This window comes from Symphalangus syndactylus, chromosome 7 (assembly GCF_028878055.3).
Source record: "Symphalangus syndactylus isolate Jambi chromosome 7, NHGRI_mSymSyn1-v2.1_pri, whole genome shotgun sequence".
In the NCBI taxonomy this organism is placed as follows: domain Eukaryota; kingdom Metazoa; phylum Chordata; class Mammalia; order Primates; family Hylobatidae; genus Symphalangus; species Symphalangus syndactylus.
Window position 1 is genome coordinate 23,393,681 of NC_072429.2, and position 21,718 is coordinate 23,415,398.

Genomic DNA, 21,718 nt, shown 5'->3' on the forward strand with positions numbered 1-21,718 from the left:
TTTCTCAAATTCACAATTTATATCAAAATAGAAGACTAAAATTTTTATTTAAGTGAGGAAGTTTTCTCAATATATACTGACAAAAAACCTATGATGACGAGAACCATCATTACAGTATCCCAAGTGTTAGAAATAATATTTTTTTGTGGTCTTCCTGGTTTCCCCACCTACCCAACAAACTAAATAGCATTTTGTGTGCCCATAAAGCTTTTGTCCCAGACTACCTGGTATTCAATTACTTATCTGTTTACCTCCACCAAACTGTCCAATGCAAGAAATGGACAAAAGACTTCAAGAGACACCTTGCAAAAGGTGACACGCACATAAAATGGTCAATAAGCACATAAAAATATGGTCAACATTCATGGTAACAAATTAAAATCACAAAGGAGATACCACTTCCTACCTAGTAGAAAGGCTAAAGTCAAACAGACTGACAACATTAAATGTTGGTGAGAATTTGGAACAACTGAAACTATCATACATTGCCAGGGGGTGTATAAAAATGGCAAAAACACTTTTGAGTTTTAAAAAAATGTTATATATACACTACCCTATTACCCAAGAATTCTACTCCTAGAAATTTCTCTGAGAAATAAAAACGTGTCCATAAAAAAACATAAAACATGTTCACAGCAGTCTTTTTAATGGCAGAAACTGGCAACAGCCCAAATAATGATCAAAAGGAGAAGAGTGAAGAGATGGAGGTATATTCATAAGGTGAACCACTACTCAGAAATAAAATGGGAAAAATTACAGTACACAGAACGGTTTGGATGAATCTTGAAAAATTACATCAAACAAAAGAAGCAACACACACACATGCTCTTTCTCTCTTGCATGTCTTAAAAAAAGGCAAAACTGGCCAGGTATAGGGGCCCATGTCTATAACTCCAGCACTCAGTAAGGTCAGGGTGGTATCACTTGAGTCCAGGAGTTTGAGACCAGCCTGAGTAACATAGCAATGCCCCATCTCTAAAAAAAAAAAAAAAAAAAAGATAATAATAAATTAAAAAAGGCAAAGCTAATTTATGATGATGTAAGTGAGAAAGTAGTTGTGGGGATGGGGACCTGACATAGGCAGTAGCAGGGGGACAAGAAGGGGTATGAAGGAACTTTCTGAAGGGATGAAAATGTTCTCTATCTTGTTTGGTAATGGTTACATAGGTGTATACAATTGCTAAAGTCACCAAACTGAATACTTACTATCCACACATTTTATTATATGTAAATTAAAGCTCAAATCAAAGGCTAGGATTGTGCATAAATCACAACTTCCTATACCAGTGTTTCTCAATTTCAATCTAATGACCACTTTCATAAGATCATGAAACCTTTCCTCATCATTAATACAGAAGATGTACAAAAGTAATGCACTCATACAACTTCCTAGCATAACATGTTTGAGAATGATTAGGGCTCATTCTAGTTTAAAAAGAGAAATAGGGCAACTGGAGGGAGGCAATGAGATAAGTACTAAGAGAAGGTTGAAGTCTCAGTAAACAATAATTTGTAAAGAGAGTCAAATCAAGAACTGCTTCCACTTAACAATTTCTCTTCACATTCAGTCACTTACAGTTTTCCCTCCAGTTGGGCTATTTTCCCCTGAGACTCTTCGAGACTCCTTTGGGTGACCTGCAGCTTCATCTCCATGCCTTCTTGCTTAGCCATCATACCCTACACAACAAAGATACCTGTTTTAGGAAATGAGAAAATTGTACTGATCCCCAGATCCAGACACAGCAAACCTGCCAAAGGCAGCACTCACCCTCATCTTTGTTTCTCTTTTGTTTCTAAGTTTCATCAACTCCAAGCTTAGAATTCTCAAATTCTTCTGGTTACCATTTTCAGAAAACTAAATACAACAAACACGTAAAAAATGCAGAAATATTTTCCGCTAAGACATATTTAAAATACACAAATATTGATTTTTCTACCTATCACTGGGGGCTATGTTTTTGACTTTAATATACTTTGGTAGAGAGAACAGTCTTTGACCTACACCATAATTACTGATTGATTTAATTTTTTTTTCTTTTCAAGAGATCAAGTCTCATTCCACTGTCCAGGCTAGAGTAGAGTGGCATGATCACAACTCACTATAATCTCAAACTCCTGGGCTCAATCAATCCTCCTGCCTCATCTTCCTGAGTAGCTGGGATTACCGGTGTGCACCACCACCATGCCTAGCTAATTTTTCAATTTGTTTATAGAGATGGGGTCTTGATATGTTGCCCAGGCTGGTCTCAAACTCCTGGCCTCAAGCAATTCTCCAGCCCTCTGCCTTCCAAAATGCTGGAAATACAGGCATGAGCCACTGCACCAGTCCACTGTTCTTATCCCTCTTTTCCTTAATGTGACTTGCTGGTTTATTTTTATAAAAAATAAATCAAAAAATTATTTTTGGTTTGCAAAAGCTATTTGATGTGCCTACTCTACCATAATAGATACTAGGCAAGCTGACTTTAAAATTATAAATGTATTAATCTTTTTTTTTTTTTTGAGACGGAGTCTCACTCTCTTGCCTAGGCTGGAGTGCAATGGCACCATCTCAGCTCACTGCAAACTCCACCTCCTGGGTTCAAGCGATTCTTCTGCCTCAGCCTCCCAAGTAGCTGAGATTACAGGCGCCCGCCAATACGCCTAGCTAATTTTTGTATTTTTAGTAGAGACAGGGTTTCTCCATGTTGGTCAGGCTGGTCTCGAACTCCCGACCTCAGGTGATCCGCCCGCCTTGGCCTCCCAAAATGCTGGGATTACAGGCGTGAGCCACCGTGCCCGGCCTGAAAAAACATGTTTATATTTATTCAATTGTAAACGTTATCATAAGGCTCAGATACCTTAGATTTTAGTAGTTCATTAGTCCTGGTCAATTCAATAAGTTGTTTTTCCAGTGTAGCATTATTTGCAGAGAGAGACGTTTTTTCCCTGAGTGCAGCATTTAGCCTTGCTTCCATCTTTTCCAACTCAGTTTCCAGATCCTGGATCTGCCTGTCCTGGGCACCACGTTCCTGTAGAAGAACACGAATCTGGACAAAAACAAGGTGATAATAAATGATTCACTGACAGAATGCCAACATAAGGAGATGCTAACAATAATCACCCCTAAAGTTTCTGGAAAAATCTCTGATTTTGACATTATGCTTGTAGATATTCTAATGTTACTATTTGAATAATCATATTTACTTATGATACATCTTAAAAGTCTTAATGCATAAAAGTCTTAATGCATTTTAAGAACAGAAGAGCTTTAGTTGCCATAAATTCCAAGTACAATTAAACTATCTATTCACTTTTTTTTTTTTTTGAGATGGAGTCTTGCTCTGTGCTCTGTTGCCCAGGCTGGAGTGCAGTGGCGCGATCTCGGCTCACTGCAAGCTCCGCCTCCTGGGTTCAAGCGATTCTCCTGCCTCAGCCTCCCGAGTAGCTGGGACTACAGGCATGGGCCACCACACCTGGCTAATTTTTTGTATTTTTAATAGAGACGGGGTTTCACCATGTTAGCGAGGATGGTCTTGATCTCCTGACCTCGTGATCCACCTGCCTCAGCCTCCCAAAGTGCTGGGATTACAGGCGTGAGCCACCACACCCAGCTGCTATTTATTCACTTTTAAGGTATTTCCACCTATAATAGTTATTTTCTCTAGCTTCAATTACACAAATTCAAATTAGATTAAAATGATAAATGTTTTTTATTTCAAGAAGGCAGAGCTGGGCTTCTGAGGAGAATGTATTAGGCATTGGCAAGCCATCATTCTTGCTGCTATTACCAGATTAAAAAAAAAAAAACCCAAACCAATATTTGTCAACAGAAAATGTGGAAGCCAAAGGCAATGAAATGATATTTTTAATATAATGGGGGGGAACCTGCCACCCTAAAATTCTATACCCAATGAAGTCACTGGTATAAATTAATAGTTCTAATCCTGGCTCTACCACTCACTTACCAGGTATCTCACTGACATTCAGTGATTGTTCCTGTAAGTATCAACTCCTACATGTATCCTCAATAAAATGATAGCTAAAATTATTAGAATAAATACAAAAGAATCAGAGCAACTGAGCAGACATTTACAGTTACTCTGACATACTCTGGGTCAAAAGCCAACATTCGACTGTAATCAAATGAAAGATTTTAATATATCGAAAGAAAATATCCATGAGAAAAAGCGTTGGTCAGCAATGGAAACAGAAAAAAAAGACCGCAGAGAAGCAAAGTTCACAGTGAGCTGCTTAGCATTGCTAGGAAAGTAAATGGGTTCTTTAGGTTAGTACTGTTCAATAGAAATTTCTGTCATGGTGGAAATGCCCTGTCCAGTATGGTAGCTGCTAATCACATGTGGCTAAGAGCACCTGAAATGTGATTATTGCAACTGAGGAACTCAGTTCTTAATTTTATCTTATTTAATTCAGCTCGTCACATGTGGTGAGTAGCTACCATATCGAACAGCATAGCTCTATGTTATTTCACCCAGGAGGAAGGCCTATACCCACTGTGCAGAGCAATGCATCGAGTTAGCCTACCTTCATCACAGTCTAACCAGCTAGGATTGCATGCTCACTAAGAAATCCTCTAGCTATGTTGTCTTAACATAAGTTAGAATAGAGGAAGAGTGTGAATGATGGATATAAATATTTGATCCACATGTATAATTGTAATCAACTGACATAATGATTTTCAGTTATCAGTTTTTCATTAAGTGGGCTATCTTTAATCTTGGCGTTGCCAGCATATCACATTAACATAGCCTGGATATATCTGTGAAATATTGTAAGAACTGTTTTCCTGTAGGCAGTGTTCTGGATGGCATGTTTGCCTCACTACAGGACTTCTCACACTGCAACAGAATTCTTATCTCTTAAATCTGTGTAACTCTCTTCCTATCATATGTACTTTTCAATAAGTTGAAAGCACTGCTTACCTCTTTCTCTAATATCTTCAAATCTTTATCATTCTTTTGAGATTCCTTCTGTTTAAAAGCCAAAGAAAACTTATAAGCAAATTTAGATGTCACAAATATCACAGCCAGATTTGTTTTTCAGTTACCAGAAAAGATGAAGGGATCCAAACAGTTAGTTTCTATTTTAAACATTACACTGAGTCTGTTAAAAATTTTGTAGGTCACTCATCTGACAAATAAAAGATTCTAAAAATCTCGAGACATTTTAGGTTTAAAAGTTTTCAACCCAATAAATCAGGATTTTCCTAATCAGCCCAGTGAAAAGAACAGGTGGAACTTTATGAATAAAGCTACTGCCTGCCTCCCTCTAATGTTAAACAGCAACACATCTTGAATATTTAATTATGCTATCTCAGAAAGAATCTTACAAAGAGAAATCAACTTAAACTTTGATACCCAAAGGGGAAAATATACAGATGCAAAGAAATAAAAACTGAAATAGCATAAGCTCTGATTCTAATTTTCTCATTGGCTTTATTCTAAATAAGACATATAATTTTCACACTATATCTTTTTATATCCAACAGACTTTCTGACACAATGGCTAGAAAAAGAATATCTTTTCCATCTAAAAATGGAAGAAAGGCATCAACATCTTGAATGAAATCTGTTTTAGATGTTTCTAAGTGGGGCAGGAGGTGGGGGTGACATCAGTGTCATGTTTATTAATTTCACACTCCATGAAATTTTTTATGGGGAAGGACTATTATTTTGGGGCTCCATACAAACTTGTATGTAATTTAGTTTTCTAAGGGGCTTTATAAATTACAAAATTACAGAACACTTTCTTCGAGAAATTTAAGTCAAACCACTTACATCAATTTCTAAGAAAAGAGTGTCTATAACAGTCCTGCCCAATAAAAATAATGTAAGCCACCTATGCATTTAAATTTTTCTAGTAGTGTATTTAAAAAGTAAAAATCTTAATATATTTTACTTAACCCAATATATCAAATATATTTTTACAGCATGTCATTAGTATAAAATTATCAATGAGATGTTTTATATTTTTGTACTAAGTCTTTAAAGTTTTCTTTGTATTCTACACTTACAGCCCATCTTAATTCAATGCTAAATTTTCGTCAGAAACATTTACGTATATTTAATTTCACAAAACATAAGAGAGGAGAAAGTAAATTCACATACTCAAGTTGTTCCAAAAATATTTAAAAGTGTTCCACTAACAAAATCAAGTATGTCTTTAAATAAGTATTAATTAAAATTAAATATTAAACATTTTGTTCTTTAATAGCACTAGCCACATTTCAGTTGCTCAACAGACATATGTGGCTATGCTTCCATACTGAACAACACAGCTCCATATTACAGAATATGAGGCTTAGGCAACTGCCAAATGAATGAACAACCTAAGCCTTTTTCCAACTCTGGATATTTTTCACATCAAAAAACCTATTAATTTGTACAACTTTTTTACTTTATTTTTATCTTTGAGGTAGGTTTCGCTCTGCTGCCCAGGATGGAGTGCAGTGGTGCAATCTTGGCTCACTGCAACCTCTGCCTCCCTAGGTTCAAGCAATTCTTCTGCCTCAGCCTCCCGAGTAGGTGGGATTACAGGCACGTGCCACCACACACGGCTAATTTTCTTGTATTTTTAGTAGAGACAGGGTTTCACCATGTGGGTTAGGCTGGTCTCAAACTCTTGACCTCAAGCAATCCACCTGCTTCAGCCTCCCAAAGTGCTGGGATTACAGGTGTAAGCCACTGTGCCCAGCTGTCTTTTTTTTTTTTTTTGGAGAGACTCAGTCTCGCTCTCTTGCCCAGGCTGGAGTACGGTGGCGCCATCTTGGCTCACTACAACCTCTGCCTCCCAGGTTCAAGCAATTCTCCTTCCTCAGCTTCCCAAGTAGGTGGGACTACAGGCGCGTGACACCACATCCAGCAAATTTTTGTATTTTTTAGTAGAGATGGGGTTTCACTATATGTTAGCCAGGCTGGTCTCGAACTCCTGACCTCACTTGAGTGAGGTCAAGTGATCCGCCTGCCTCGCCTCCCAAAGTGCTGGGATTACAAGCGTGAACCATTGAGCCCCCCACAGCTGTCTTTTAAAAAGTCTTATATGGCGGCTGGGTGTGGTGGCCAACACCTGTAATCCCTGCACTTTGGGAGGCGAAGGTGGGCTGATCACCTGTGGTCAGGAATTCGAGACCAGCCTGGCCAACTGGCCAATATAGTTAAGCCTCGTCTTTAGTAAAAATACAAAAATTAACCGGGCGTGGTGGGGCATGCCTGTAATTCCAGCTACTGGGGAGGCTGAGGCAGGAGAATTGCTTGAGCCTGTGGGGACAGGGGCTGCTGTAAGCTGAGATGGTGCCACTGCACTCCAGTGTGGGTGACAGAGTGAGACTCCATCTCAAAAAAAAAAAAAAAAAAGAAAAAGTATTATGCAGCTTGCCTGATTATAAACTTATGAAAATAGTAATAGCTCTTGCACAAGCCACAAGACTAATAAGAATTTAATCTCTCACCACTCCTTAACAGTTTCTCAGTAGCAAACCTCTCTTAAATATTGGCATTTTTCCCCCTTTTCTTCAAAAACACTCACCCTTCCCCACAAACAAATACACAAAGACAAAACAACTCAAATGGTGGTACTTAATATATCAAAGCATCACATAATTTTGAAATGTTTACTAGGTAATAAACAATTTAAACGTAGAAGTGACTGAGAATTGAAGACCATTATAATTGTGAACTAAGGGCACATTTAAACATAATGACCTACGCAGAAATGTAAAACTTGCTAGAGTTCTAATGATAACTCATTTCATTAATTTACAGATTTACTTATAACATTGATTCATACACTTAACCCATTCTAATAAAATACAATACTTTCAGATGTTTTTGATGATACAGTTGATAAATGAGCTGGCATATAAAAGCTCCTCACCTTTGATTCGGAAGACTTAACTTTTCTAGCTGAAGCAGGCAAGGTAGTATCTTTGTCAACATTAAGATTTTGTTTAGATTCTGCAGAAAAATGAATTGTACAGATCACGGTTGATGTTAATGTGTTTAACTACACACAAAACACAATTTCCAAATTTTTTTTTTCTCTTTTTGCTTTTGTTTTTTGAGACAGTCTCACTGTCACCCAGCCTGGACTGCAGTGCTGTGATCTCAGCCCACTGCAACCTCTGCCTTCCAGTTTCAAGCAATTCTCTCACTTCCCTCCCTAGTAGCTGGAACCACAGGCGCACTCCATCACACCCGGCTAATTTCTGTATTTTTAGGAGAGATGCAGTTTCACCATGTTGGCCAGGCTTGTCTCGAACTCCTGAACTCACGTGATCCACCCACCTTGTCCTCACAGAGTGCCAGGATTACGAGCACGAGCCACCTTGCCTGGCCCCAAATTTCTAATTACAACTTTTGATGAAACGATATATTCTTTCCTTAGTTGTACATTTTCAAATAATTACTCATACAATTTTTTTACACATCTAACACCTTTCTGATTTTCTTAATATTCCCTGACAGGTCAAGGTAACTACCAAAAGGGAAGCTACATATCAATATGAGTATCTTGCTTAATTTTCCTGGTTATATAACAATGTAATGACAGCATTATTCCGTACTTGACCCTTTCATAAATTCATTAAATAAAATTTAAATATAGCTCTAGCTTCACATTTTAAAAAATGCTATAACATCTTTAAATATTGTTATTCATAACTTTAAAACTTATAAGATCACATAACCATTGTTCTTTGGTGATGTATTACCTTTTTGTTGTTTAAATCTTTGTGATTTCTGAAAGGATACTGGTCCTTTCAATACTTCTAAAGTTTTAACATCATAAGCACCTGGAGATGGTGCACAACCTAGAGGAAATAGAAAACATTAATATATTATCTAACGTTACTTATGATCTTAAGTTAAAACATGTCATAATAAAGTGAATATAAATGTAAAAATGTCATTAACAAACTGCTTCTTTTTTTTAAATGTAAAAAACTGCATCCATTTGATATTATAAAGGCCTCTCTATGAAGAACAATATCATCTTGCCCTTTATATCAACTGGGTCAAAGGAACACAGGCAACTGAGCAAACGACAGTTTTGAGATGAACATCATGTATTACAGGTAATATATGGCTTTCTAAGGATTGAATATAGCAAATAAGTTACTTGGTGTCAACTCTACTCAAAGAGAGTCACAAAGGTAACTACTATCGGTTTCTAGAAATAAAGTAATTAAAACTGTCTATCCCCCAATGTTTAGCCTAGAATAAAAATTTATAGTGATAATCCATCTCTGGCTAATATCAATACATCAGACCTATTGAAGATGTCAACTGCAATTAAAACACACGGAAGAAAAGCAACCACACTAGAGCAACTAGAATTTTTTGAACACTTACTAAATGCCAGGCATTATGCTAAGCATTTTATAGATGTTATTTTATTTAATCCTCACAAGAATCCTATGTGATAATTTATAGATAAAGAATGTGAGGCTTAGGAAATCCAAAAAACCAACGTTATGCAAAGTAAAAATTGTACTAGACTATATTTGTATGTTCCAGAAGTTTATATTGCATAATTTCACTTAACTAAAGTCCCAAATTTGAAGGCATTTCTGAGTAAATACACACAGCAGACTTGAGATGGGGCCTTTAGGACTTAAAATAATTAAAATACTATTAGCCTAAAGCTTTAGCTGATTGGGAACAAATAGATTAATACTATTCTCTGAAAAGCTATTTACTTCAGTCTAGAGTCTCATGCAAATAAATAGGAAGAGCAAGGAGCTTGGACCATTCCCAGGCAACTACTGCTGTCCCCTAAACCTTTGTCAAATGGTAGACAGGGACTCATTATTTTTTTTACTTTTTTTTTTTGAGACGGAGTCTTGCTCTGTTGTCTAGGCTGGAGTGTAGTGGCGCCATCTTGGCTCACTGCAACCTTTGCCTCCTGGGTTCAAGCGATTCTCCTGCCTCAGCCTCCCGAGTAGTTGGGATTACAGGCTCCCACTACCACGCCCAGCTAGTTTTTTCTATTTTTAGTAGAGACAGGGTTTCACCATGTTGTCCAGGCTGGTCTTGAACTCCTGACCTCAGTTGATCTGTCTGCCTCGGCCTCCCAAAGTGCTGGGATTACAGGTGTGAACCACCAGGCCCAGCCCCATGAGTAGATCTTGATTAGCATTTTTTAAAAAGTAAAAACAATACAAAAAGTCAGCATGACTCATATGCTGCAAAGTTAAGCATTGTTTTGTGAAACTTTTCTTTCATATGTATGTGTAGAGATATAAAAATACATCTTAGGTTGAAATATAAATTTTGGCGTTTTTTTTGGCTTTTTTTTTTTTTTTTTTTTTGAGACAGAGTCTCACTCTGTCGCCCAGGCGGGAGGACTGGAATATGAAAAATCACCACAGTGCCTCATACACAATTAAGCATCAAATGAATAATTGGTATTATTCCTGTAACTGTAAGCCTGAAATACTATATCTTTGATAAAGCCAGTTTAACCTACTATAATGCAAACAACAACAAAAACAAAAAAACCTTGAAGCCACACTGCTGACAAAACTTAAGAGTAGGTCCTTTGATTACTCGGGAAATTATACGGTCCTTGAATCTTTTAACTAAGAAAATAAGTTTGTGCTGATTCACTTGCTCATTTGGCCTTCCTTTGTGAGTTGTTGTGAATATTTTCATTCACACGTTGGCTGACAGAAATTAGAGATGTAATGAGTAACCATGAAATAGTGTATGATAGTGAATAAATCATGAGCTTTAATATTTAGCTCTACCACTTACTGATTATGCAAGTCACAAAACCTCTGTTTTCTCATCTGTAAAATGAGGTCAATATCAGTACCTTCCTCACTTGGCTTTTGGAAGGAATAAACAAGATCTAGTAGCAGAGTCCCAGCATACAGCATCTTAAATGATGAGTGCCTACCAAACCCATCTAAGGCTTCCTGGTTACTGTGCTATGCATTGCGGTGTTAAGAGCACACGATGGGGGCTGGGTTCATATTCCAGTCCGGCCACTTTGGTAGTGTAGCAGTGAGCAAATTTAAGTCTCAGTCTTTTTATCAATAAAATAGTAATAGGATTACCCCTTAGAGTTGCTGGGAAATTAATATAACTAATAATCGATGTAAAGCCTTAGTATGGTGCTTGAGGTATAAGTGGTCGATATCAGCCATGATAACTTCAATGTTTATGTTTTCAATAAGTGCTACTGCTCTAATTTTACACCCATAAACTGCCTTTACTCATCTTCCTTCTTTTATGCCCAAATGGAATACACAAAAGAAATGCACAAGTTCACACTAAAAGTAATACTCCAGTGTTCTTATCACTGAGGCCCTCTCGGACTTGAAAATCAAATAGCTACCAACGCCTCGGCTCCATTCCCTTTGCCCTGCTGTGGTTTCTCCATTACCGCTGTTTATTGACAGTATTCCCCGCCTGAATGTAAGCGCCACGGGGCGGGGACTGTTTCACTCACTGCGGCATCCTTAGCATCCTGATTAGTGCTTGGCATGTAACAGATGCTTAGAGCATATTTGAGAAAAATCAATCAATTGAATGAGCCCCAGCCCGACCCTAAAATCGCCTCCTGCTTGCCTCCCAAGAAGGGAGCCGAAAGAGGCAAAGGGCGTTAGGGCGTCCCCCGTCCCCCAGCTCCTTCCCCCTTACGCACCAGAAGGGTCATTGAATCGTTTCAGGGGCGCCTTAGGAAAGGACATGTTGACGGCCAGCTCCAGAAACTGAAGGTGACTGGCACTCCTCCACAACTGAATGCGGATTATCACTGCCTACCGGCTTCAAATTCAAATCTCCCCACATTCCCCACCCACCCCGGCGTTAGCCAATTGGAAAGCCAAACCCCGGGGCACACCAATCCCGCACAGGAACACGAAGAAAGAATGCTGGGTTCTGATTGCGTCCAATTAGCTGGCCTGTGAGTTTAGGCTGCCAGCCAATAGGAGACCGTTACTGTTCCCCGCCCCACCCACCCACTCAGTCATTCCCGGAGTTACTCAATTGTAACCTAGCATTTGCGCAAGCGCACTTCACTCCGGAGACGTTAGAAAGTGCATTTTGGCATCACTTAGGTGACGGTGTAGTGAGTTCCGGCTTCACTGGTTCCAATTCTGTCCCATTGTTCGTTGCATGTGAACTTTTCTGGATTTCATTTCTTTCATCCGGGTCCTGTCGGTGCCGTAAATGGCCAAAGGGAAAAACGAACACGCGCACGAAGACGCCAGCTTGCGTTCCTGCGCATGTGCAGTGACCCGAGCGGAGGGGCCGTGACGTAGCCTAAGCGTGGGATTCCGCGCGTGCGCTCGGCTCCGCCTGGTGCGGCTGCGGCCGGGAGGCGACTGGACTATGTCGGCCCCGTTTGAGGAGCGGAGTGGGGTGGTACCGTGCGGGACCCCGTGGGGCCAGTGGTACCAGACCCTGGAGGAGGTGTTCATTGAAGTTCAGGTGCCGCCAGGCACGCGCGCCCAGGATATCCAGTGCGGCCTCCAGAGCCGGCATGTGGCGCTGTCGGTGGGCGGCCGCGAGATCCTCAAGGTAGCGGCAGCTCGGGGCTTGTGTTCAGTTTCATCTTCCCAGCTGCCCCCAGCCCCGTTTCCCTGAACGACTGTTGGGTGTCCCGACGGCTCCTGTGGCTGGCAGAAGGAGAAAGAGGATAACATTGACCAGGTTTGGGTCTGGTCAGAGTCCCCCAGTCCTCAGGGCAGGTGATGAGTTGTGGAAATTTGAGGAGCCCATTTTCCTGTGTAGTTTTCAAACCAAGTCAGACTGCTGCTTCTGCTTCTCTGAGGGGCTTCAGCTGGGAACAGATTAACTAGGTTGCTAAAGGAACAAACATTTCTTCCGTTCACCGAAGACAGGCAGGAAAACAACAGATAATGTCCCTGCAGTGGGGAGGTTGAGCTCCTCTATGGAGGCGTAATAAACAGATAAAAATATAGGAAAGGACAACAAAGAAAACAGGGATAGAATAACGGGCAGAGAATTTAGAGATGATGTCAGGTGATTAGTTTTCTCATCTAAAAGCTTGAAAATCCTGCATGTTTGTGGAGTGGTCAAGCAGTTGGTGAAGAGGTGTGTGCATAAAATTAGTACTCCTTTTATTTCTCTACACCATACTCTTTGGATCTGGACCCGCTTTTTCTTTGTTAAGTGTATAGTTAAATTAACAGGTTGAAATCAGATTTTGTTCTCAGGGTAGATGCCCAAGATGTTTGATGGCAGTGTAATGGGGTGAAGAGAGACTACTTGTTTCCTAGTTTTGTAAACTTGGGCAAGAGATTGTTCAGTGTCTCTATACCTTCCTTATCCACAAGATAAGGTAGTTACAGTACCCTTCTCATAGGATTGTTTTGAGCATAACATGGTATTCATGTGTTTGAAGAGCTTGGAGTATTCACTGGTATGTAATAAGTTCATACAATATGTTAGCTATTATATATAATACAGTATATGGAGGTGCTTCGAGTGCCTCAAGATTAGTGTGAAGGACATTAATTTATGTCAGCTTGGATCGCAGTTACTTTTTGAATTGTACAATTCATAGTTTCCTCAACAATGGTTTTAGATTATGATTTAAATTTACTTTAGTAAATCCAGTAACTTTCGGAATTTAGCAGTAAGTGCTGAATTTGGGATTTCTGATGTACATATAGACCAGTGGGATTTTTTTCCCACTAATTTTGACGTATTTTAAAATGTGGGCTTTTCCTAGTGACATTTAATTTCACTTTCTATAAATTAAATTTGGCAACAAATTAAAATGGATTTGAGCCTAGGCATTCTCTCTTTTTTAAAAAAATATATTTATTTATTTATTGAGACAGGGTCCCTGTGTCCGATGCTGGAGTGCAGGGGTGAGATTGTAGCTCACAGCAGCCTCGAACCCATGGGGTCAAGCAGTCCACATTGGCCTCCAAAGTGCTGGGATTACAGGCCTGAGCCACTGGGCCTGGTGCAGTCTCTTAAATTTATATTTTGTTTATTTTTTTAAAAAACATGAGTTTGTGAACAGTTAGTCACAACTAATCTATCAAATCTGGAATACATACTTTAAAGTTTTTTAAATGCCGATTGCCCAACAAAAAGATTAAAACGTTTTTAAAAGTCTACTTTAAAAACAACATTTTGCCGGGTGCAGTAGCTCATGCCTGTAATCCTGGCACTTTGGAAGGTCTAGGCGGGCGGATCACAAGGTCGGGAGTTCAAGACCAGCCTGGCTAACACGGGGACCCCCATCTCTACTAAAAATACAAAAATTAGCTGGGCGTGGTGGCGGGCACCTGTAGTCCTAGCTACTCGGGAGGTTGAGGCAGGAGAATCGCTTGAACCCTGGAGGTGGAGGTTGCAGTAAGCCAGATCACGCCACTGCACTCCAGCCTGGGCGACAGAGCAAAACTCTGTCTCAAAAAAAAAAAAAAAAAATTTAATTTTAGCAGGAGATCCTTTCTTATGGTTAATTTAAATTGGTAGAATTAAAGCATTTCAGATACTAATTTCACATTTGGCCAGTGGTCAGTATTACTGTATCTTCTAAAAATTAAGGAGCCCTGATCTTTCTTTAGAGAGCTGTGTGTTCTTTGCCATAGTACATATCCCTTGCAGTGTAAACTAGTTTCCATTTTACCTGCTGGGAGAAAATTTAGGGTTGTGCACCTATAAATGTCATGGTGAAGTGGTGGTATAAGATGTGGATTAGGTAGGAAAGTAGGTAAATCTTAATCATGAAAACTTTATAAAAATTAAATTCTGTATTTTTAGCATGTTATATGTTTATTTTTCAGGGCAAACTCTTTGATTCTACAATAGCTGATGAAGGAACATGGACTTTGGGTAAGGGTAATTACTAATTCATCAAGTTAAAATTAATTTTGTCTTGATATCTTTTCCCCTTTTGTATTAGGTCTTTTTTGTCTTTGCAGCTTTGAAAGATAAAGCAATAGAAATGTGTTGAAAACCGTTGTATGTCAAAGTTACCTAGTGCGGGGAGAAAAGATTAGTTAGTTGTTTTTGGAAATATAAAATTTAATGAAGAACTTCTTGAGACCACCCTGGCCAACATGGCAAAACCCCGTTTCTACTAAAAATACAAAAGTTAGCCTGGCATGGTGGCACATGCCTGTATTCCCAGCTAGTCGGGAGGCTAAGGCAGGAGAATCACTTGAACCCAGGGGGTGGAGGTTGCAGTGAGCCGAGATCGCGCCGCCGCGCTCCAGCCTGGGTGAGAGTGATACTGTCTCAAAAAAAAAAAAAAAAAACAAAAACACAACTTGATGAAGAACTCCAATTTATTTGTGTGTGTGTGTGTTTTTTTTTTTTAGAGGATAGAAAAATGGTTCGTATTGTTCTTACAAAGACAAAGAGAGATGCAGCAAATTGTTGGACTTCTCTACTAGAATCTGAATATGCAGCGGATCCTTGGGTGCAAGACCAAATGCAGAGAAAGCTTACATTAGAGAGATTCCAAAAAGAAGTAAGTCAGATGAAGTGTATGAGTATGTGTAATTAAATATATAAAAATCATCAAATAAATATTATTTGAAATTAAAACTCAAATGTCATTATGAAAAGTTACAAACATTTTCTAGAAGAATTTTTAAAGTGAATTGTTAGAAAAATGGCCTTTCTTGTATGGATTTGATTTTTCGAAAGATTTTCTTGAGAGGAATTTATTTGTATTGCTGTGATTTGTGAGTTCAAGCTTACTTTTATGTACATCAGTAATGCATGAATAAACTCTTACTATAGTTGAATCAATATAGACTTACCTAGTGTAAAAAGTGAAAGGCCCCTTCACCACCATTCTCCCCATTCCATGCATCTATCTCATTTTCATGTCATATGTTGGCTATTGCTTGTTTTGTTTTGTTTTTTAGCATAAATGGAGGATCACACTATGTGTATTCTTCTTCTTGTTGCTTTTTTATTTAATAATATGCTGTGGGTCTCTTTCCCTACTAATACGTAGGTATAAAACTCATTCTTTTTAACTGCTTCAGAGGATTCTGTAGTTTGGATGTGTCATCATTATTTAGCTGTTTGCCTTTGATATGATTTAGATTTCTTCATTTTTCTCTATTTTAAACAAAGCTGTGCTTTCATCTCTGTGAAACTACTCAAGTGTTCCAAGATATCTTTAAGATAAATATCTAGGAGAGGAATTACTAGATTGCAGCACTTGATAATGTACGTCTTTATGATAATGTATATCTCTAGCCTAGACTTTTTTTCTGAATTTAGGACCTACATACCTGGTTGCCTATTCAACATCTCCACCTGGCTATCTAATGTATATTAAGCTCAACATGTCCAAGTTGAATACCCTAACATCCTTCCATATTTGTTTTTACCTGTAGCCTTCTCATCTCAGTTGATGAAAACTAGTAGTTCAGGTCAAAAAAAATTGGGACTCATCTTTGATTCTTACATCTTTCTCATACCCTATCCAGTGTATTAGGAAATCTTACTGATGCTACCTTCCAAATATATTTAGAATTTGGCCACTTCTCACCACCAACTCTACCACCATTCTGATCTGGACCACTTCTAATGTCTTGCCTGGATTACTCTAATAACGTTCTAATTGGTCTTCTCACTTTCACCCTTGCCATAGTCTTCTCAAAATAGCAGTTAGAGCAGTTCTTTTTTTTTTTCTGAGACAGAGTCTCACTGGCTGGAGCACCGTGGTGCGATCTCTGCTCACTGCAAGCTCCGCCTCCCGGGTTCCCGCCAGTCTCCTGCCTCAGCCTCCCGAGTAGCTGGGACTGTAGGCTCCCGCCACCACGCACGGCTAATTTTTTTGTATTTTTAGTAGAGGTGGGGTTTCACCGTGTTGGCCAGGATGGTCTCGATCTCTTGACCTCGTGATCCACCCATCTTGGCCTCCCAAAGTGCTGGGATTACAGATGTGAACCACTGCGCCCGGCCAGTTAGAGCAGTTCTTTTAAAATACAAGTCACATCATGCCACTTCTCAGAACTCTGCAAGTCATTTCTCTATCTCTTAAAGGGCCGTATATGATCAGTTATTCCATTATCTCCCTGATTACCTCCTCCCTTACCGCTATCCCTCTTAGTGATTCTGCTTTTGCCATACTGGCCTGTTTGCTGTTCCTTAAAGAACATGTCAGCCCGTCCGTTTGCTATCCTTCTGACTGCAGTGCTCTTTTACCACAGTTTGGCTAACTTTTGTTTTCATATCATTGCTCAATGAAGCATACTTTGATCATCACATTTAAATATAATTTTATTTCCCTTATCCTGTTTTTTTTTTTTTTCTGTGTCACTTACCAACTTTTAACACTAGATCAGGGGTTGGCAAACTACAGCCCTTGGGCCAAATTTGGCCCACTACCTGTTTTATAGCTTTTCTAGAATACATATATGCTCATTTGTTTGTATATTGTCTTTCAGACAGTTGAGTATTTGTGACAGAGACTATGTGGACTGCAAAGCCTAACATATTTACTACCTAGTTCTTTAAAAAGTCTGCCAGCCCCTGTACTGGTTGATTTATAGTTTGTCTCCTCCTGCTAGAATGTTAAGTTCCCCTAGAGCAGGGATTTTTGTTTTTTTTCGCTCTTGAATTCTACATACCTCTAATGGTCTTCCAAACAGTAGGAGCTCAACAAATGTTTGTTGGATAAATGAAATAGCCCACCAAAAAGACTAAGGCTTGACATAGTACTGCACAGGATTGTTGTGAGGGTTAAATATCTTATATATGTATAGCTCTTAGAAATTTGTGTGGCATATAGAAAGCTCTCAAAAAATGCTAGCTATAGGCCAGGCGCCATGGCTCACGCCTGTAATCCCAGCACTTTGGGAGGCTGAGGCAGGCGGATCACCTGAGGTTGGGAGTTCAAGACGAGCCTGACCAACATGGAGAAACCCCATGTCTACCAAAAATACAAAATTAGCCGGGCGTGGTGGTGCATGCCTGTAATCCCAGCTACTTGGGAGGCTGAGGCAGGAGAATCGCTTGAACCTGGGAGGCAGAGATTATGGTGAGCTGAGGTCACACCATTGCACTCCCGCCTGGGCAACAAGAGTGAAACTCCGTCTCAAAAAATAAAAAAATAAATAAAATAAAAATGCTAGCTATTAAATCTAACTACAGACTTTTATTGAAGTATATGTTTCCCCATACACTTGCCAACATTGTAGTATACATATGATGTCTAAATATTTGTAACTGGGAGAGTTGAAAAATGCCTCATAATTTTAAATATTACTTTGGTGATAACAGTGAAGTCTGTTATATTTTCATGTATTTATTGGTCATTTATATATCCTTTTTTATCAATTGCCAGTTTGTACTTGTATTTTTCCTTTTAAGTTTTATTTCATTATATATATTTTTATATCTTTTAGAATCCTGGTTTTGACTTCAGTGGAGCAGAAATCTCAGGAAACTACACTAAAGGTGGACCAGATTTCTCAAACCTTGAGAAATAACTGCTTTTTTTCCTGCATTCTGTGGATCCTAGCAGATATTGCCAACTTAATCAGATAAACAGATTATGTAATGGAAGAAAAATGTGGAAGCCTACAGTTAGCAGATTGCAAAATGTATTTTAAAATGGTTCTAAGAATTGCATTCATACATAATTTACATAGGAAATGTACTGTGGGAACTAGTCTATGGATATATGGTAAAGTTGTTTTGGACTTGTTTTGCTCAGCATGAAGTTTTATATGCTGCATTTTACTAATTCCATATTTAACCATATTTTTAATAGAAAAGAACATTAGAGTATAGATCATGTGAAATGAAGGGTGCCTTTGGGGAAAATTAACTTTTTCTTTTGATAAGTATGATATTCAATAAAGTTTTCTAAATAGGAATTGTGTACCCCTTTGTCTAAGTATAACAATTCACATAAAATTATAGTACTGAAAACAATTTTAATAAAGGAAAAAGTCCATAAATGTATTTTAAGTAAATTAAGAGTTAATGAAAATTTCTTAATTAGAATATTATTACTTGAGGGATTACTTTGTCAAGAAGTTTAAAAATAGTTAAAAGCCTAACAGTAGAAGTGGATTAACACAGAAGAGAAGTGTGATCATGGTAATTAGGTGAGTCCTTTGTGGCAGAAAGTGAAGTAAGGTCACTAATTGTGTATCAGTGGCATCGTTTTGATCGTAAGTGATTTAGGCATATAGGTAGTAATTGTCTGTAGACATTTTATTCAATATCCTATTTATGTCCTTTTTATTTTTTGCCCTTTTTGACTCTTGAAAAAAATTTAAATCTCATGCATAGAAAAGTTACAGATAATTTTTTTCTTTCTGAACCATTTATGATTTAGTTGAAGACATGATTCCTCATTAGTGATTACTATTTGCTTCGAATTATCTTACATGACTACAATGCAACTATTAGAATCAGGAAATTTACGTTGACACATTACTACCCTCTAATCCTCAGATCTTCACTTCATTCAAATTGAACTGATTGTCCCAAAAACAGAATGTCCCAATATCATATAGCAAGAGGATCCAGTCAGAATCATGCCTTTCATTTAGATGTCAGCTGTCTTTAGTTTACTTCATTCTGGAACAAATTCTCATTTGTTTCCTTTTACAACTTAGTACTTTTGACAATTATGGGCTAGTTTTGTAAAACATCCCTTATTTTGAGTTCCGTCTGATACTTCATGATTAGATTGAGGTTATTCATCTTTGGCAGGAATGTGATAGAAGTGCATCCTGTCATGGTTTAATAATTTTAGTTTGTCTCATTTCTGATGGTGTTTCTTAGATGACTGATTAAGGTAGTGTCTGCCAGACTTCTCCACTGTAGTTACTTTTATAATTATTTTTTGAGAAGATAGTTGCAAAATACTACCTTGTTTCTCATCAGACTTTAAATTTATTGTATCTCTATAAACTCATTATTTTCTATTCAGCGGGTTAAAAAACCTATTATCATTACATTGATGCTCAAAATTATTGTACATTTGGCTGGTAGAAGTCCATTCTGGGTGGCTTCTGTGTCCTTCTGACATGTTCCCATCATTATTCAATCAATTACTCTCTGGCATAAGATATACCAGGCTTCTCATGCTGTCCTTGACCTAACCCAAGAATCAGCCATTTTTCCGTAGAGCCTGGGTTCTCTTTAGTGGGTAATATTTAAAAGCCAAGATCTATGCTAGTGTGCAATTGCTGTTGGTGTGTATATATAATGCATGTCTTTACATCTATATTTCTGCATCTATGTATATTGAAAACCATGAATTCACATATAAATTCTAATCCCATGGGCTTTGTTTTCATTTTTTCCTTCTCCATTTTTATAACCCTTTTCAGTACCAGTGAGAAACCTGATTCCTATTTGATTATTTGTGGGTTTTTTTTTTTTTTGAGATGGAGTTTTGCTCTTGTTGCCCAGACTGGAGTGCAGTCGCGCGATCTCGGCTTACTGCAACCTCTGCCTCCTGGGTTCAAGCGTTTCTCCTGCCTCAGCCTCCCAAGTAGCTGGGATTACAGGCATGTGCTGCCACACCTGGCTAATTTTTAATTTTTAGTAGAGATGGGGTTTCTCCATGTTGGTCAGGCTGGTCTCGAACTCCCGACATCAGGTGATCCGCCCGCCTGGGCCTCCCAAATTGCTGGGATTACAGGCGTGAGCCACTGCACCTGGCCTGATTCTCTATTGTAGGTCATCTCTCCACATGAATGTCTTCCTCACCCTGCTTACACTTCGCATCCTGTGCTGAGCAGGAATGTCCTCCTTACCCTGCCTGGGCCCTAATACCTCACTTCAGGCCATGGCAGTCCGTTCACCCTATGATTCCTATCTTGCTCATTTTAGGAATGAATTGTCGGGGAAGAGGCTATTTTTCTTTTAATTTTATTCTTTTTGACATTTAACAATTTTTTATTTTGAGTAAAGTAAAATTAACTTTTTTGGTGTATAGTTTGGTGAATTTTAAGTATAGATATGTGTAAACACCTCCACAGTCAGAGTATTGAAGAGTTCAATCACCGTAAAAACTCTCGTGCTCTCTTTATAGTCACACCCTACTCCCAGCCCCTAAACCTTGGAAACCACTGATCTAATCCCCGTCTCCATATTTTTGTCTTCAAGCATGTTATAAATGGGATCATATATAATTAAGAAAAATGCTTTATTGTAACAACATACATTTCACCCATTTAAAGTGTGTAATTCAGTAGCTTTTAGTATATACACAGATAAATGCAACCATTCCAATAATCAATTTTAGAATGTTTTCATCATCTCAGATAGAAACCTTGTATAATTTAGCTTTTATCCTTCTCCTGTCATCCCCCCCATCCATACTACCTCTTTTCATCTCACAGATTTCCTTATTCTGGAATTTCATGTACGTGGAATCATAATATGTGGTCTTTGATTACTGGCTTCTTTCACTTAACATGTCTTAAGAGGTTCATCTATATTCTAGCATGTATCAGCACATTCATTAGTATGTCTGAATAATACTTCATTGTATGGCTGTATCACTTTGTTTATACATTTGTAAGTTGGACATTTTGGGTATTTCCACCCTTTGGCTGTCCTGACTAAAGCTGCTATAAACGTGTACAAGTCTGTATATGCATGTGTTTTCATTTCTTGCCTAGGAGTAGAATTTTTAGGTTATATGATAACTATGTTAATCATTTGAGGAGCTGTCATTGTTTCCCAAAGCAGCTACATCTTTTTACTTTCCCACCAGCAGTGTACACAGCTTCCAATTT

The 21,718-nt window shown here is 38.4% G+C and overlaps 2 protein-coding genes across 8 annotated transcripts in view; one reads left to right on the forward strand and one right to left on the reverse strand.

Annotated features, from left to right (window-relative positions):
* Positions 1 to 11,901, reverse strand: part of HMMR (hyaluronan mediated motility receptor) — a 30,920-nt gene extending 19,019 nt beyond the window's left edge. For 2 of the 6 annotated variants that reach the window (XM_063643120.1, XM_055285343.2), the window contains exons 1-7: positions 11,647 to 11,866; positions 8,708 to 8,806; positions 7,873 to 7,952; positions 4,923 to 4,967; positions 2,841 to 3,029; positions 1,769 to 1,855; positions 1,577 to 1,677 (exon numbers count right to left, since the gene is read on the reverse strand). In XM_063643120.1, the coding sequence (XP_063499190.1) occupies positions 1,577 to 1,677; positions 1,769 to 1,855; positions 2,841 to 3,029; positions 4,923 to 4,967; positions 7,873 to 7,952; positions 8,708 to 8,806; positions 11,647 to 11,692 (647 nt within the window). In that variant the 5' untranslated portion in view covers positions 11,693 to 11,866. Of the gene's footprint in view, positions 1 to 1,576; positions 1,678 to 1,768; positions 1,856 to 2,840; positions 3,030 to 4,922; positions 4,971 to 7,872; positions 7,953 to 8,707; positions 8,807 to 11,646 lie in introns of all 6 variants that reach the window. The other 4 variants (XM_055285345.2, XM_055285342.2, XM_055285344.2 and 1 more) reach the window with 4 other exon arrangements.
* A 96-nt stretch (positions 11,902 to 11,997) lies between these two features.
* NUDCD2 (NudC domain containing 2) lies at positions 11,998 to 18,832 on the forward strand. 2 transcript variants are annotated; one of them, XM_055285350.2, is made up of 4 exons: positions 11,998 to 12,524; positions 14,771 to 14,819; positions 15,308 to 15,459; positions 18,359 to 18,832. In XM_055285350.2, exons 1-4 carry the CDS (start codon positions 12,336 to 12,338, stop codon positions 18,440 to 18,442), a joined length of 474 nt encoding a protein of 157 aa, XP_055141325.1. In that variant the 5' UTR covers positions 11,998 to 12,335; the 3' UTR covers positions 18,443 to 18,832. The 2 variants fall into 2 exon arrangements, with proteins under 2 accessions (XP_055141325.1, XP_055141326.1); XM_055285351.2 differs by lacking the exon at positions 11,998 to 12,524 and adding an exon at positions 13,336 to 13,389.
* The last annotated feature ends 2,886 nt before the right edge of the window (positions 18,833 to 21,718 follow it).

Coding starts and splice junctions, on each gene's coding strand:
- NUDCD2 (XM_055285350.2), top strand. CDS start 12,336: ATGTCGGCCCCGTTTGAGGAGCGGAGTGGGGTGGTACCGTGCGGGACC. Junction 12,525..14,770: donor GCGGCCGCGAGATCCTCAAG/GTAGCGGCAGCT, acceptor TTTATTTTTCAG/GGCAAACTCTTTGATTCTAC. Junction 15,460..18,358: donor TAGAGAGATTCCAAAAAGAA/GTAAGTCAGATG, acceptor TATATCTTTTAG/AATCCTGGTTTTGACTTCAG.